This window comes from Catharus ustulatus, chromosome 3 (assembly GCF_009819885.2).
Source record: "Catharus ustulatus isolate bCatUst1 chromosome 3, bCatUst1.pri.v2, whole genome shotgun sequence".
NCBI lineage: Eukaryota > Metazoa > Chordata > Aves > Passeriformes > Turdidae > Catharus > Catharus ustulatus.
The window spans coordinates 54762312-54778067 of NC_046223.1; the positions used below are offsets into that span (position 1 = coordinate 54762312).

A 15756-nucleotide genomic window follows, 5' to 3' on the forward strand; every position below is an offset into this window, starting at 1 on the left:
TTAAGACTAAATGAAAATTGAAATGAAATAGAACTTATGATTACAAAACAAATCTCAGGGGATTTTGTACTTCTATCTACGAGCTTCTCTTTTGTTATGCCAATCAAACATCAGTTATGTTTTTAGTTACATCTTTCTCTTAGCTAATACTTTCCAGCATTTTACTACCTTCCCTCTGCCTTTTGCTTATTCCTTCTTTCCAGATCTTTGTTCAACATCTCTACTTCCCTTCCTTTCAAACTTCTCTTGGTTCCTTACATGCCATGTCTGTGACAATGACTCTAGAGATAGTTCCACCCAGAAATGAAGGTATATCATATCTGACTGTCTGGGGACAAAAGAAACATGGAACTACTTTAGATATGTGTTTAATATGTGCTTCACAGGTCCTTCCAGCACTTATTATTGCAGGACAATATAATGATTAGACCCTTAGTGTCTTCTTTGGGCATCAAACCTGTCAAGGAACTGCCAAAATAGAGTTCTAATGCTATATAAATAACTTGTTTGTTGTTCAGTTTTACAGCGCTTTTATTGTAATAATTTAAAAAGCCATTCTGAATCTAAAGTTACTTACAGTAATTTCACGATTATAAGCCGCACTTCCGGGTGCCAGCAACTTTTCATTCTTTGTCCGTACATAAGCCGCACCTGATTATAAGCCACATGTTACAATACAGAGTGTGATAAAAGACATCTGTTCTATCACCATCTGTTGAGGGTGGGGGCAGTGATCCTGATCTCAATGGGAGATATTCTGCTAATGGGCCATCCACTGAAACCAGGCAGGGCATTGTTCTTTATCTTTTCACAACCCATCCTTCCTCCAGTGAGTCATTTTCTGCTAATGACCCATTGAGTCCCACTGTGTGACTGATAAAACTACTGCATCCCATTGGAAGTGGCTCCAGCCAGCGGGAAGAGCCCAACATTTCTTACCAAGATAAAAACAGAGGTTTTGGGACACTAAGGGAGCCCCTTTCTCCACTGGACTCCAGAGGAAAACTCCACATCACCACTGGAGCTCCAGAGGGAAATTGCACCTTGTACAGGAGCACTGCTCCAACTGAATCACATCTGTCACTGCAGGAGGACTGCAACCACCATTTAATGGGACTGCCACCAACACCCTGCCTGACGGGGTGTCAGGTTGTACTCTGACTTTGTCAGGGTTTAGAGTTTGTTTCTTTGTAGTACTGTATTTCTATTTTAATTTCCCTAGAAAAGAACTGTTATTCCTGATTCCCATATTTTTGCCTGAAAGCCCCTTGATTTCAAAATTATAATAATTTGGGGGGAGGGGGTTTACATTCTCCATTTCAAAGAGAAGTTCCTGCCTTTCTCAGCAGACACCTGTCCTCCAAACTAAAACAGCAACTTTTTGTTCTTTGTCTGTATATAAGCCGCACCTGATTATAAGCTGCACTTCCGGGTTTGGTCCAAAATTATAGTCAAAATGGTGTGGCTTATAATCGTGAAATTACTGTATTTCTGCAGGACAGGACAGACCAAAGCTGTCCATAACATTTTACAGCTGCAGTGATTGAAATACCATTCTAGCTAAAGTACACCAACAAAATTGCAGTGAGAGTATATGACCAAAAAATCACATGGGACTCTTGCTGTTGTGGTTCTCTCTGAAAGATGTGTCACTCTTGCAGAAGATATTCTTGCTTCTCCTCAAGAGTCCCTCAACACCATTAATAGCAATAGGAACTTGGAAACAAGAGAGTGAGTAGAACAGCAAAGTTTGATATTGCTCAATGCACTACATTTGCTTGGTGTTATGCATGTTAGCGCAGGTTAGATACTGCTACACTAGTATTTTCCTAGGTGCTTTCCTAAGCTTAAATGTTTCTATCCCAAGTTGTTTGTGAAACAGCTTCTCCTAAAATAGTGCTCTAGGTGCAAGACACAGAAAGATAAAAGCAGATCTACTCCAAGACTTAACTAGTTTACAAAGGCATCCTTGATCCTTATTTAGCACTGCAAATCATGTCACTTTACAAAAGATCAATCAGTACAAGCAGAAAAAGCAAGAAAAAAGAGGAAATACAAGAAACATAGAGACAGTAAAGTCCATTGGAAATAACTCTTGCTTCTGGATTGTCATATCAGAGACATCTGGAACCTAGAAGACTCTTTCACAGCAAATTGCAAATAGACCATATACAGAAGAAGGCATTGGAACAGAGACAAGCCAGCAAAAAAAGCAAAATTAGAAGCAAAATATTTATTTGATTTTCCCCAGGATATGTGTGCAATTAAATTTTATGATCAACTTACAAGATTTTCCCATTCAGAATTCAAGTCAACTGACCTTCTTTCTGTCCTAACTCTTGTTATTTCCTGCCAGTTATCACAAAATAGCAGTATCCTTGGCATCATTCAAAGAGATTTCCTACTTCTTTCCACACACGCAAGAAAAGAACAAACAGATTCTTCTGGGTTTAGTGACAATTAAATGATGCAGCTGCCTGCACAGTGGCACAGGCTAAAGTAGAAGTGTGTGACTGCTGTTCCCTTGGTGTTTGGAGCAGTCTTGTTTGCCTCATGCTTATCTTTGAAAGCAGGAACATCTTAAAATAAAAGCTCAGAGGTGACAGTAGGGAACTAGCTGGCAAGACTCTTGTTTTGAAAACATCTTATGAGCCAGGTTGCTCTTACTGAAGGGGACGATTTAGATTTGTAAAGTTAGGTGTAAGGTCAAGTGCTCAGACACATCAACCTTACAATGCCAGCACTGGCTGTCTTAAGTATAGCGTGTGTATTCATTTATGGGCAGGGGTCAATGTTTTTTGGGATTCAATCATGAATCAAGAAATTAGGAATTTGAGGGAGGGACAGCAGATCAGATCCCAGCCCTGGCAATACACTGTAGATTAAATGTGTTTCAGTAATCAAGGGGGGTGGGAATTATCTTACGATGCTTCCTTTCCACTGAGTCCTGGCAGAAAGGCATGCACTGAGAGAAGACATGCAAGTGCTCACAGACTTTCACAACAAGGAGGTTCTTGATGCAGAGAAAATTACAGAAATTAGAGGACATAGAAGTTATTGCCTTTAGTTAGAGAGCATGAATTTGTGACCTGCCCTGGTTAAACTTAGAGAATACACTACATGATTTAATGGCCCCCTTTAGGAAATAATTATTTATTTTCTTGTATTTATGTGATTTTTGTACCAAACTCTCCAAACCTCCCACTACTGTTCTCACTCTGATACACAGGTCCAGAGGAACTTCTAATCTTATTTTTCTCTTATTCACACTTGTCCCATCTTCGGCTTCTTACACTAATAATCCTATTATCAATTTTCAGCATCTGCATGATCAGAACAACCAGATCCTATTTACGTGTCAGAGCACTGAACAATTCAAAAAGCAGTGGCAGTCAGCCCATTACACAGTTATGGTACTCCAGGATCTATACCAGCTCCCATTAGGTTTGCAAATGAGATTTGGACTGCTTTGACTTACAATTCAGGACAAGTAACACACTAATAGTGGAAAATACACTGCACATACAGTGGCACCAGGGCAGCAAACACACACAGTATCGAGGAATAAAAACACAGTTTGTCACTGATCCTGTGACTGTACCTGTATTTCTGTTTAGCAGAAGTCCCTGTGTTCCACCCAGAGCCACGTGCCCCACACAGTCCCATTTTGCATTGTGCAGTATGACCACTCCCCACACAGAGGTGGAGCAGTGCTCCTTGCACTGCTTCTTCAAACCAACAGGGAAGGGAAGGACCAGTGAAGGGAAATTCACAATGACAGCATCTTTATTTCTCCCCGATGAAGGGTCAGAGCACAGCAGAGATTTGCAGGGTCACTGGCATACTGAAGACTTCACAACAAAAAAGGTACACTCTTCCACAGTGCCAAGAAAGGACAAGACTGCTTGACACCTGGCGCTGCTGCAATGTAATTAGGTATCGCAGACTTAAACAGCCAGATTTTGTGCTAAACTTTGGGACAACCAAGAATCAGGTCATACCTGCTGATGTTAATTTTACAACTGGACTGCAATCCAATCTGAGTGTTCAGATTGGGAACCTCTTCACCATTCCGTCAGAGCTGGATTTGCTAATCTCCTGGCAATAATGCCAGGCACATCCTCTCCTACTGATTTCTGGAAAGAGAATGTATGTGTCATTTATATTTATTTATGAAGATCCTCATCGTGTTACACAAAGTGGCCACAGAGAAACATGCATGTAGATATATCATATACCAAAAAGCATGGCTTTAATTCTGTCCTATATAAACTGAAAATATCAGATGAGGTGGGAAGATTGTGTTTAACTCACATTTTAAAGGCAGCTAATACTTTTGCTCTTCATCAACTACTTTAAATATCTTCTACAAAAGTAGTTTGCCTTACTGCCATGCATTGCAAGGTGGAACACGTGTTAAGTCAGACAGGGGAAGTAACAGACCTCAGAGAAAAGTTTGGCTGTCCAACATTCACCTTTCTAAAAAATGAACTGTCATTTGACTAAGGGACAGAAACTTCTAACAGAGGAGTGAAAAAACACTGAAAGTTAAATTTTAACCAAGTTAAGTACTTTAAGAAAAAAACAATTCCTATAATGTAGTAAATTCCTCTTCCTCACAGGAAAAAAAAACAACAAAAAGTGGTGTGTCCCGTAGGAGTAAGTGACAGCTCAAGGCTTGACCTAGGCAAGCTGTCAGCCTCCTGAAGAGAGATAGAAAACTGTGTAAACCGTGCTGCGGCGGTTTCTGTCGGCGGGGGGTTTGATGCAGGCGTTGAGACCCGTGTGCGAGCGATGGGCGCACCTTTGGAGCCGCAGAAGTTTTTCCACGGGGGAATAAACCTCCGGGACCACGACCCGCGTCTCTCGTCACGGGGGTGCCACCGCACCGCCCGCTGTCCCACGCTCTGCCCTGAAAGCCCTGCGAGGACCATGGGGCTGGAGAGAGGCAGAGGAGAGATGAGGAGATGTCCCCTCCTCCCCCAGATTCACGGTCCTGCGGCCTTTCTGTGCCCAGAGGCAAGAGGGGCCGGGACGGGCGCTCATCTCGGGGCTCCGATGCGCGGCGCCGCGGGAGAGCCTCAATGGCCGGGGTGTGGGGAAGGTCGAGGGGGAGAAGCGGAAAATAAATAAGTAACGACGAAAGTCTCCTCCTGAAGGCGGACACATTGTGGCACAGTTTTCCTGCGGCGGCGGGCCCGGTCCGACAGTCCCGGTGCTCGGCGCCCGCCCCCCAGCGCCCGGCCCGGAGCGGCCCCCCGCTGCCCCGAGCGCCCCGGCACCGCTGCGGGACGGCGGAGCGCCCCCGGCCCGGCCCCGCACGCCGGCCCCGCTCACCTCATGGCCCAGCTCCGCGGGCGCCGCCCGCTCCCCCAGCGCCGGGCCGGGGAGCGCAGCGGCGGCAGTGGCGGCAGCGGCGGCTCCTCCCGTCCCCGCGGCGGTGCCCGGCCCCGGGGAGACGCCTGGCGGCGGGCGGGCCGGGGGAGGGCCGGGACGAGGGGCGGCCGCACCGCATCCCCTCCCCGCTCCGCCCCTGCGGAGCACGGGGCGCAGGGGTGCCGCTCCGCCGCCGCCGGTGCCCGAGCGCTAGCTCTGCGGCGGCGCTCCCGGGAAGCTTGTTCTCAGGGCAGTGCGGGTCCCGCGGCTGTCCGGCCGCCGATACTGCTTCTGCCGCGGGTGGCCGCGGAGTTGTCCGTGCTTGTGAGGATACACAGAACGTCCAGACGTGCACTGCTGGTGGTTAACAACTTCCCAGGAAGACACCTCGCAGCATTTAGAATGTCCTGTTTTGCTTCCTTTACTTGGGGTTCAGTTGCAGACTCGCACCCCAGCAGGCCGAATGGTAAGGCAATGCGTGCACATCCCCTGAAGCGACCAGTGACTTTCTTCTACTGTCCCGGGTCAACTCTGAGGAGATGATTCCACCTTCTTTGTTACCACCAAGCTGGATAGGACTTTGAGCAATCTGACCGAGTGAAAGATGCCCCTGCTCATGGTAGGCGTGGGATTGGACTAGATGATCTATAAGGCCCCTTCCTACTCAAACTACTCTGTCATTCTATGAACTGCACTGGGTGATTCAAGTGTTGGCTTCTGATGCTATAAATGAGTAAATTTCGCAAAAGTTCGACACAAGTGGGGTTCAGCAGAGGAGAGGAGCTCAGACTGGCGTCACTAGTGCAGGGTGTGTAATGTGCAATAGGTGACACCAGCAGTGTCCTTCCCCGCGTTTCTCCAGCCGGATTGCCGTGGGCTGTCCTGCCCTCTAGTGCCTCAAGCGCCCGCTCCCTCTGGCCTCTCTCCGCTCCCCCCTGCACGCACATTCCCCGGAGCTGCAGACCCCCGTGCATCCCCCGTGCCCCCGTGGGTGCAGAACTGTCCACCCTGTGGCCCTATCTGCCTGCCGGGGACAGCTCCTGCTGGGAACGCTGACCCAGCAACGACACGGTGTTGCTGCATGTAGCACAGACGTACTGCTAGCGGGGAACTGCCCCACCTGGGGAACTGGCCTGTGAACGCACAGCTAACTACACATAGCAGTGAAGGCACATTTTGTCAGTTACGTCTGGCACTGTTTCCAGCGAACCCGCAGGAAAGGACCAGGAAAGGACGATTACAAGGAAAACCGAGACTGGACTTAGCTTGTAGCTCCAGTCCCTCACCTCCAGGAAGGGCTCCAAGAGAGGATGCTTAAGAGGATTTTGCACAGGCAGAAATCCCCAGGGGCAGGTAACTCTCTGAACCTGACAAGGTTGAAGAACAGCTGCTTTGGTTCTATTACCTGCTGAGATGTCCATTCGAGTTTGTGAGGAAAGGAAAGACTAATATGAGTCAAAAGCAATTTATTTAACTGCTTTCAAAATAAAGAAAGTAAGGAAATATTGTCAAAGAACATTATCAAAGCACTTGCAAAGGTTATTATGATGCTCTCAACATCCTTCTCATGACCTTCTATGCAGGGTGTGGGACAGCATTACTTTTCAAATGTAAACCTCCCAGGTTTTGATGGATTGGATTGTGTAAAAGGGGACAGAATTTCCATGCCATTCATTGCACTAGTAACTTCTCTCTTGATTCTAGCAGCCTGAAATCAGCAATTCCAGCATATTGAAAACATGTTTTAATGCTCTACTGTTGCTTAGGTTCATCCTTCAGCATGTCTAGGGCATAATACCTCTGAATAGATAGGAATTAATTCCTTATTTCTAAGCCACTGGTCTCCATTTACTTGATGACTTGCCTGTTTTTTATTCAGTTTCCAAATCCAGTGTTCCTTCTTGACCTTATTCTTCTAACTGAGAAGAGGTGGAATCTGAAGGCTATTCCTCATCAACAGGTTGGTCAGTCTCTTCCTCTTCAACCGGTTGGTCAGTCTCTTCCTCTTCAACCGGTTGGTCAGCAGCATCTGCCTCATCAGATACCTGGGGAGCTGCATCTGTTGTCCTGGGTTCTTCAGCAGGTGTCTCTGTCTGATCAGGTGGAGGTGGATGGCTAAATTCATCTAAGCGTTTTTCAACCACCGTACGAATCAAGGCTGAAACAGAGATAGGCACCACTTACAACCACAGAGGAAAAACCCTATAATTTGAGATTTTTTTTGTATATATTACTGACCTATAAACCCTTAAATAGGGAAAGAACTTTGAGATAACTCTAAAAATGAAGAAATACCTAAGGACTGGAGCAAGACAATGGTATCTGGTTAAAAACTTAAACAGATTCAGCAAGTATATGATAGATATTCTCATCAATACTGTATCCTGCAGCACCATTCTCCTTGGGATGTTTATTCAGTAGTCACATACAATATGTTTTTCTTAAAAGAAATTTTCCTTCCTTCTGAACAGCTACATGAAGAAGTGATCCTTGAGTATACATACTGGCACGTGTATCAGCATAAAATACCTAACGCAGCAGCTGTAATTGTCCAAATCATATTATACCTTAACAAATAAAATTCAGGGTCCTGATTAAACTAAAAATAAACCAAAGGAAGCAAACACAATTGTAATACAAACCCAAAGTCCCAGCAAAAGGAAAACTATAGGAATGAAGATGTAATGCAAGTGTAAGAAGTGGTTTGATCTAGGAGCACACTGCTGGGCACCCATATACCATATACCATATATCATATACCATATACCATATACCATACTTTTGTGCTTCTACATACGACAGAATCCAGGTTTTTTAGGTGTTTCAACTACAGCCTCTGAACTATTAAAAGAGCTCAAATATTTAGCTTGAACTAGCCCAAAGAAGACTGATATTTCAATCTATTTCAAAAGCAACAACATGATTATTGACTGATAAGGAGGTAAGCCCTGTTTTGATGAAGAATATGGGTCACCTCACTTCTCAGTCAACCATGGCTTGTCATCATCCTCCTTTCATGTAGGAGAATAATCCATAGCTTACACAAGAAAATTAAGACACTTTCATGGTATACATGTGGTAGTAAACAAGACTGGGTTCTCTGTTTCCACTGGCACAATCAGGTGCACTACAGAGAACACTAGAGCAGTGGTGGCTGTGTAACAGAGAAAGTAGGAGTTTTATAACAGAAAAAAAAGAGTTGTGTTCTTTAACCATTCAGTTCCTGATATGTGTTGTATCTCCCAGCATTAACAAACCTCAAACAGTATAAAGTCAGAAGAGAGCAGATAGTGCAGCATGACTGACACTTCCATTGGTTCAGACTGAAAATCAGTTACCTAGTTGTAGGTAGTAGTAGTAGTTTTCCAACATTAAAACATGTTAATATAGTAAAAAACAAAACAAAAACAAAAACAAAACAAAACAAACCATAACAAAACAAACAAAACCCCCAACACAAAAAAAACCTGTGGGTACTTGGTGGTTTTCCCTAAAATGGCACTTCCTACCTTAACCCACAGTGACCATATAAATGTGGCATTTGTTCTGATCAGTGAAAAAACAATCAAGAACATCAGGCAGGCCAGATTATATTCCAGGATTTAACTTACAGTCAAGCATCATCCTTCCCAGAACTTTCTTCTGTAGTGTTTCTTCCACTTCTGACATGAGCCATGGGAGGAATTCTGTCTCAATATCTGTAAGAATTTAGCAGAAAGAAACAAAGGAAAAATACAACTTTCAAATAGATGACCAGCAGGAATTGGTGGCTGTTTTTATTTGCTACAATTAAGGGATGAACCCCCCTGCCCTCCAAAAGGCACTTGCCCTGTAAGAGTCAGATGAAATATCTCAGATATTGTTTGGTTTCTTATCTCCAACCTCTCTAACTGAGGTTCATGATCATTATAGATTCAGAGCAGAGTCCTCTCAACAGCCGTTGTTTTCAAAGAGGCCTGGCACCTTTGAAGGGCTTAGCACAGATGAGATACACAGTCATGCTCTAGCAAGATCCAAATAACTATCCTGAACAAGTCAGAAGACTAACATTTCCTGCCTTGCTTTCCAAAGACATTTGGCTTCTGGTCTGCTGAAAGCATTTGTTCTGTCTGACTAAGGAGCTCTTGCTTACCCATGTATTTCTCAAATTATACTTTTTGTACACTGTGATCCCAAAGCCTGCCCTGGTTGCAAAACACACTCAGTTTCTGCATTGACCCCATGATTTACCCTGCAGAGAGTGTAACCATTCCCAAGCTGTGGTCTGTGCCCATGTGGACTGGTGAATTGGAGTGTAGCAAGATAGCTCATAAGTAATGCTGTTGATTCTAAGGTCTTGGAAGTCACTGATATACATTTCCAAAATTACTTTCAGAGCCTAATTCTAATTTACTAATTTTCCCCTTGCTCTGATAATATAAAAAAAAATATTCAGAATGATGTACTGATTTCTTTGTCTGTTCAATAAAAATACAAGTATTTCAGTCTGTATCTCTCTCTTCCCCCAAGCCTAACCACCCATTTATTTCTCTCCATTTCCAAAGTAGCTCTTCTCATTGACACACTGTCAGGTCTTGCTTATTCTTCACTATTTGTACAGATGACCAATAATGTTTTTTGTTTGTTACACAATGTTACATAAATATAAATGAATAAAGTCTTAAGACATTATTCTAAATAATAGGATAATATACTATGTTTCATGGTGGTTTTAAACTTTATATTACTTTGCTCACATATTTAAAAAGAAAAACAAAACAAACCTCTTTCTATGGGATCATAAAAAAATCCACTGTCATGAAGATTGTTGAAGACTGAGGGAATGAGATCAGCCAGGTAACGCTGTGCAAATGCCCGAGCTGCTATTTTCTCTGCAGTCTCTTTCTGTTTATGCAGCTTTTCCAGGTGCTCCAGCCTGCGACGTTCCTGTCAAGACAATTACACACGTAAAACTTAGAGGCTTTAAGCTGTGACTCCTTTGATCTAGACTTTGAAGAATTATCGCAGTGTGTGTCCCATAAATAGCAAAGATAGTAAAAAGTACAGATAATTATGATCTTTACCTGGTATTTGCAGCCTCTAACTTCCACTGAAATTCCTCACATGAAAGAGTGCTTGAAAGTAAGTTTGTACTTAATCTATGAAGTATTAAAATACCCCAAATTACAGCAAAACACATTTCTGAAGTACTCCTTTTCTGATTTTGGCAAGTCTGTAAAATAAGGGCATTGCAGGTGGCCAAATGAGACCCTTCTCTGATGCCTTAGTACACATTAACCTCATGATTTCTTGCTTTATTATTGCAGATCAAGCTGGTTATTTGCCTTGGAATGTGATTAAGTTGGATAAGTACTTTCCAAACTTTTTATCTTCCAACATTATACCCTATTGCATGTACAAAAATATTAAAACTCTAATTGGTACAGAAAAACATTAGAAAACACACTTATACAAGACTGATGAATAGTAAGTAATTAAGACTTGCCTTTTCTGTTTATTCCTGTTTACTAAATATTACTAATATAGCATAATACTTTGCAATATGGAGATGTATGTGTGCACAGAGTAAAGCATGCATTGTGTGTGAAAGACAAGGAGGTGTCTCTCTTACTTCCAAGCCCTTTGACTATTTGTTTAGCATTTACTATAACAAAAAGGTTTAAGAAACAGCTGCACCAGGTACAGAAGAAAATGCTGTTGGTTTTGGCCTTTTGATCAGGTATCCAACTACACCAAGTCACTCAAGTACGACTGCTCCAAATAAACACAACAGTGTGTTGCTGTTGTATGACAGCAAGTGGCAGAGTGCAGCTGTATGTCATCAAAATGCTTTAAGGTATATCAAAGCTGACAGTACTCTTTTGGGCAGAGCCAGCTTTTATCACAGCCTGTTGTTCAGTACTAGAAATGGTTTTCTCCTTTCTGAAAGGCTTTGCCCTTAGGAAGTCCTACCTTCTCCTCCCTGATTCGCCTATCCTGCTCTTCCAAGCGCTGCAATTCAGCAAACTCTGCATTACGCAGCTCTGCGAAGGCACGCTGATGTGACCACAGCTGGGCCAGCTCTTCTTCCTCCATGACTTCCAGCAAAGCCTGCTCAACTGTTTTCCCAACCAACACTTCCAGGATTGGCTTAACTTCAATGTCAAAGTCAAACAACTGAGGATGGGAGTCAGAGAAACAGAGATAAATGTCCCTTGACCACAATTACTCTTAACAAGGATTGGCAAGGAGAAAAGGAGCATGAACAAAGCCCTTGTACTGAAGTCAGGCTGGAGAAGTGCAGATGTGGGACCAGTGTCAGCTAAGGCAGAGAGAATCATGAGTGCTGCTGGGGGCTAAGTGGTGAGTGGGCTGGACCGAGACACCGCACACCCTCCCACAGCCCTGTGGGTACTGCCAGGGAGAAGCTGAGCACTTGCCTGGACCCTATTTCTGTGTTCTCTTCTCGGGCTGGACTTGTTTTACAGAACAGAACATTTCTCAACACTGTATTGCTTAGCTGAACGCAGCAGAATCAGTGCACATGGAGACACGTCTTCCTAAGTTTTGCACTTAATCTCAAAGAAGACATTGGTGAGTTGGGTTTGGGGTTTTTTGGTTTTTTTGCATGTTCTGTGAGGTTTAGTCACTTTCTGTTTCTACTTCAATTTTGCATCAGAAATGTATTTTGTATGGGAGACATATTTTGACAGCGCTTATGGACCTGATTTCATACCTCTCCTTCTTCTATTTGTGTGGCCACATCTTTTCCTGTTTTGGCTGGTATGAAGAGTGGAGTGGGTGGTCTGTCCAAAAATTCATCTGTTTGACACTCTCCATCAACCTCTATTACCCGATCACTAATCTCTTCCAAATACAGTTCTAGAAACAAAAGCACTCAAAGTGAGATTCCTTTTATTTTAGCTTTCAACTGTTTTTGATGACTCTACATTCTGAATTACATTCAAAGAGTGCAATAAAATGTTCTCTATAAATTTAGAAAAAAGGCCTCTCAAAACGTAGGTCAGTTTGCTGTAAAGGCCATCTGATGCTGTGTTCTCTGTAATGTCAGGTGCACTTCATGGAGGTGATTTCCAAAACAGTAGTTTACCTTAAGCAAAAGTTTTAAAACCTTCAATTTTAAGGGTATATGAAATTTCTCTGATCATACTGAAAATGTAAAGAATAAATGAAGCAGTCTTGACTAGCGTTCAAGAATGTATGCTGAAAAATAGACCTTCTGGGAAAATATCACTTAGACAAGTTTAGAACCTCTGATTCCAGTATTCTATGATTTTAAACTGTGTGCTTCTACCACCTTCAGCAACAATTTAGCAAGTGAATATAGATCAGCAAGCTTTTGTTTTCAGACAGATATAAAAAAAAAATCCAGCCTTTTACCTGTCTGCACGGAAACATGCTGTCTGCCCTCCACAGGCTCCGGCGTTCCAGTTCGAATTTGCTCTTGTGTAAGCTTTCTGGCCAGTCCTTGTTTCTGTGCTCTTCTCTGCCTTTTAACCTCACGAGTACTGGGCTCGGTACTCTGAGCAGGGATGAAGACCAAAAAAACCCACAAAACAGAATACACTTTGTACTTGAAAATGATACTCAATTGCCTCTACAGAAAAATGAAGGTTGCTCTTGGGTTTTAATGCTAGCTATCTAGTAGTTTGGATTTACTTTCCTGGGTTCTGGCTCTAAATTTTCAGTTGACTTAAAGACTGTATGGCATGAAATTAATAAATTATGCTAGCTGCCTACAGGCGCATAATAATGGCACCTCATACTAAGAGTAATTATTTTTTATTTGGAAGTGAATATTGTATACAGAACTTTGTTAGATAAAATATATTAAAATTGTATGTTCTCACATTTTGAGAGGTCAAATGGACTTAAGTCCAGTTATCATATTATGAGCAGAATTGTTTGCTAGATAGAAATTATAGGACCAATTATCGCTGGTGAAACAAAAAAACCTCATAATAACATTTAAGTTCAGTATTCTATTTATAGATTGAGACAAACATCCACTTTGAACTTCTTAAACAAAATTTACATAAAACTCACTCTAAGAAATAGCTACTGAACAACACAAAGCTATTTTCAACCAGTAGCTTTTAAAAATACAGTCTGCTAATAAATCATACATGATCAAATTATCTGTGTAGAAATATTCTCTGAAAACAAAATATCACGTTTGGTTGGGACACCGAGCAACCTGGACCAGTGAAAGATGTCCTTGCCCATGGCAGGGGTTTGGAACTAGAGTATCGTTAGGGTGCCTTTCAACCCAAACCATTCTCAGATTCTATGATTTATTATTAGATCAGGATATAGCATTAACACAAACAAAATAATTTGGTATTCTCACAAGGCAGCTTTTGCAGACAGCTGGACCATTTAGCTCTGCTTCTGTGGTAGGGTAAACCAAAGCCTACCCCACGATTCAGTTTCCCAAGAGCTGCAATTCTCCCTGATGATATCTTGCATATGACAACAGATTAGCAAGTAATGACTTGTGCTCAGAACCATTACACTAAAAAAACGGAGAAGGAAAATAAAGGCATCAAGTACTAAATGGGGGTATAAAAAAATCAGAACTGCAGAAGTTCATATGAAACTAAGAGCTTTAAAGAAGAGCTGGAAACAGTCACAGGTTGGTTTAACTGGAGAGCCTGTGACTATGCAAAATATTGAAAGTAAAATTACAGCTCCGGTAGTTAAAATTATAGATGAGGAACAGCTTTGCTGCCCTGCCAAGGACTTTCCAACAGAACTGTAGCACGATGCAGTTTAGAGACCCCGCGTACCTCCGGCGGGTGGCGGACGCACAGAACGTTTCCGCGCACCACTCTCGGGTCGATCATGATGTTGCAGCGGTGCAACGGGACCTTCTCCCTGCGGCACAGCACAGACAGCGCCGGCTGCGGCTTCCCCCCGGTCGGCGGGAGAAAGGCAGGGCGGCGGGGGCTGCGCTCCTCGGGAAGGGAGCTGGGCCAAGGGGGAATGCGGAGGGCAGCGGAGGAGCGGCCCGGGGCGGGCGGCTCGGCCCGCTGGACACCGGCACTCACGTCTCGGCGGCATTGGACTGCTTTCGGTACTTGGGGCGAGAGGACAGGGAGCGGGGCTGGCTGCAGAAGCTGTAGGGCAGGTCGGCGGGCGCGGTCAGCTCGGGCGCTCGGGCGGGCACCATGGTGGGCTCCGTGCGGCGGCCCCGGCTCCGAGCGGGCCGGGCGCGCCTGAGGGAGCCCTAACGGCGTCCGTCTCCCGGGCAACGGCCGCGCATGCGCGGGCCGGCGGCCGCGGGCGGTGCGGGGAAGCGCGGCGTGGCTCGGGCTGAGAGGCTCCCTAAGGATCATCCATGGATACGGACACCTCCCGCTAGACCAGGATGCTCAAAGCCCCGTCTAGCACGACCTGGAACACTTTCAGAGTGGGCTATTCACAGCCTTCCTGGGCAACCTGCTACGGTGCCTCACCGCCCTCCCAGCAAACAATGTCTTCCTAATGTCTAATCTAAGTCTACCCTCTTCCAGTTTGAATGAATTCCCCCTCGTCCTGTCACTACATGCCACTGTAATAAGCCCCTGTCCACTCTGTTATCGGCTCTCCGGTACTGGAATGGCGCGGTCAGGTCAGCCCAGAGCGTTCCCTTTGCTGTGCGCGGCCTTTCCCCTCACGGAGCCGTTCCTGCCGGGACGGAGCCCAAGCCCCGGGCCGTGCGGGCCCGCCGGGCGCCGGGACAGCACCGCCGCAACCCACGGTGGGCTCGTGCTCGGCAGCGCCGCGGGCCCGCCCCGGCCGAGGCAATGCGGGCGTGGGACCGCGAGGGGTCACCGTCCTCCCGCCGCCGGCGTAAAAACTCCCCAGCGCTCGCAGCTTTCCAGGGAAACGCCAGGTGGCTTAACTCCATCTGCGCTGGCACTGGTGCGAAGGTTGGCCGGGGAGTCGCGAAACCCTGCTGGCTGGAGTGCTGGTGGCCTAAGTGCCGGTGTCCTGGAAGCACCGGCTCGAACAGCGGCGCCCCAAATTTGTGTTTTCCACACAAGCTGGAGATTTGAATAGTGTAAAGGTGTCCCATGATGACTGAGAGAAGATGAAGTGAATCCTCACTATGCCGTCCCTCCCGTGGTGAGCGGCATTTCCTGCCAGGGCAAATCGTGAGCACGTGTTTTCAACTTCTCTCAAAAATTTCCACTAAGAAAAACGTTAAAGCATGGAAGGGTTACTGATACAGCGATAGCCTCTTATTTTAACCTGTTGGGTAAGGCTTTGCCTTGATTCTTTCAGCAAGACTTAGCAACTAAAATAGTCCATGCCCTTTTAAACCTCTGGTTTAAAAGAAATTCTTGTGTCTATTCTGTTTATTTCAGCTCAGTTATGTCACTGCTGCAGACATCT

At 44.7% G+C, this 15756-nt stretch overlaps 2 protein-coding genes across 3 annotated transcripts in view; both read right to left on the reverse strand.

Annotated features, from left to right (window-relative positions):
- PLAGL1 (PLAG1 like zinc finger 1) overlaps nucleotides 1–5424 on the reverse strand; it is a 45843-nt gene extending 40419 nt beyond the window's left edge. The window contains exon 1 of one of the 2 annotated variants that reach the window (XM_033056326.1): nucleotides 5338–5424. The gene's annotated coding sequence lies outside the window, so the exon portion shown is untranslated. The remainder of the gene's footprint in view (nucleotides 1–5337) is intronic. The other variant, XM_033056332.1, reaches the window with a different exon arrangement.
- A 1403-nt stretch (nucleotides 5425–6827) lies between these two features.
- RSPH3 (radial spoke head 3) lies at nucleotides 6828–14578 on the reverse strand. Its single transcript, XM_033056677.1, has 8 exons — nucleotides 14427–14578; nucleotides 14166–14253; nucleotides 12757–12898; nucleotides 12092–12237; nucleotides 11329–11532; nucleotides 10140–10302; nucleotides 8988–9074; nucleotides 6828–7534 (listed from the first exon to the last, which is right to left on the reverse strand). Exons 1-8 carry the CDS (start codon nucleotides 14546–14548, stop codon nucleotides 7320–7322), a joined length of 1167 nt encoding a protein of 388 aa, XP_032912568.1. The 5' UTR covers nucleotides 14549–14578; the 3' UTR covers nucleotides 6828–7319.
- Between the last annotated feature and the right edge of the window lie 1178 nt (nucleotides 14579–15756).

What these genes read in the sequence shown, in the direction of transcription:
- RSPH3 (XM_033056677.1), bottom strand. Translation starts at nt 14,548, where the DNA reads ATGGTGCCCGCCCGAGCGCCCGAGCTGACCGCGCCCGCCGACCTGCCC. An exon ending in CAGTCCAATGCCGCCGAGAC is followed by an intron (nt 14,254 to 14,426) that starts GTGAGTGCCGGT and finishes GCTGTGCCGCAG; the next exon opens with GGAGAAGGTCCCGTTGCACC. An exon ending in GGCGAATCAGGGAGGAGAAG is followed by an intron (nt 10,303 to 11,328) that starts GTAGGACTTCCT and finishes TTGTCTTGACAG; the next exon opens with GAACGTCGCAGGCTGGAGCA.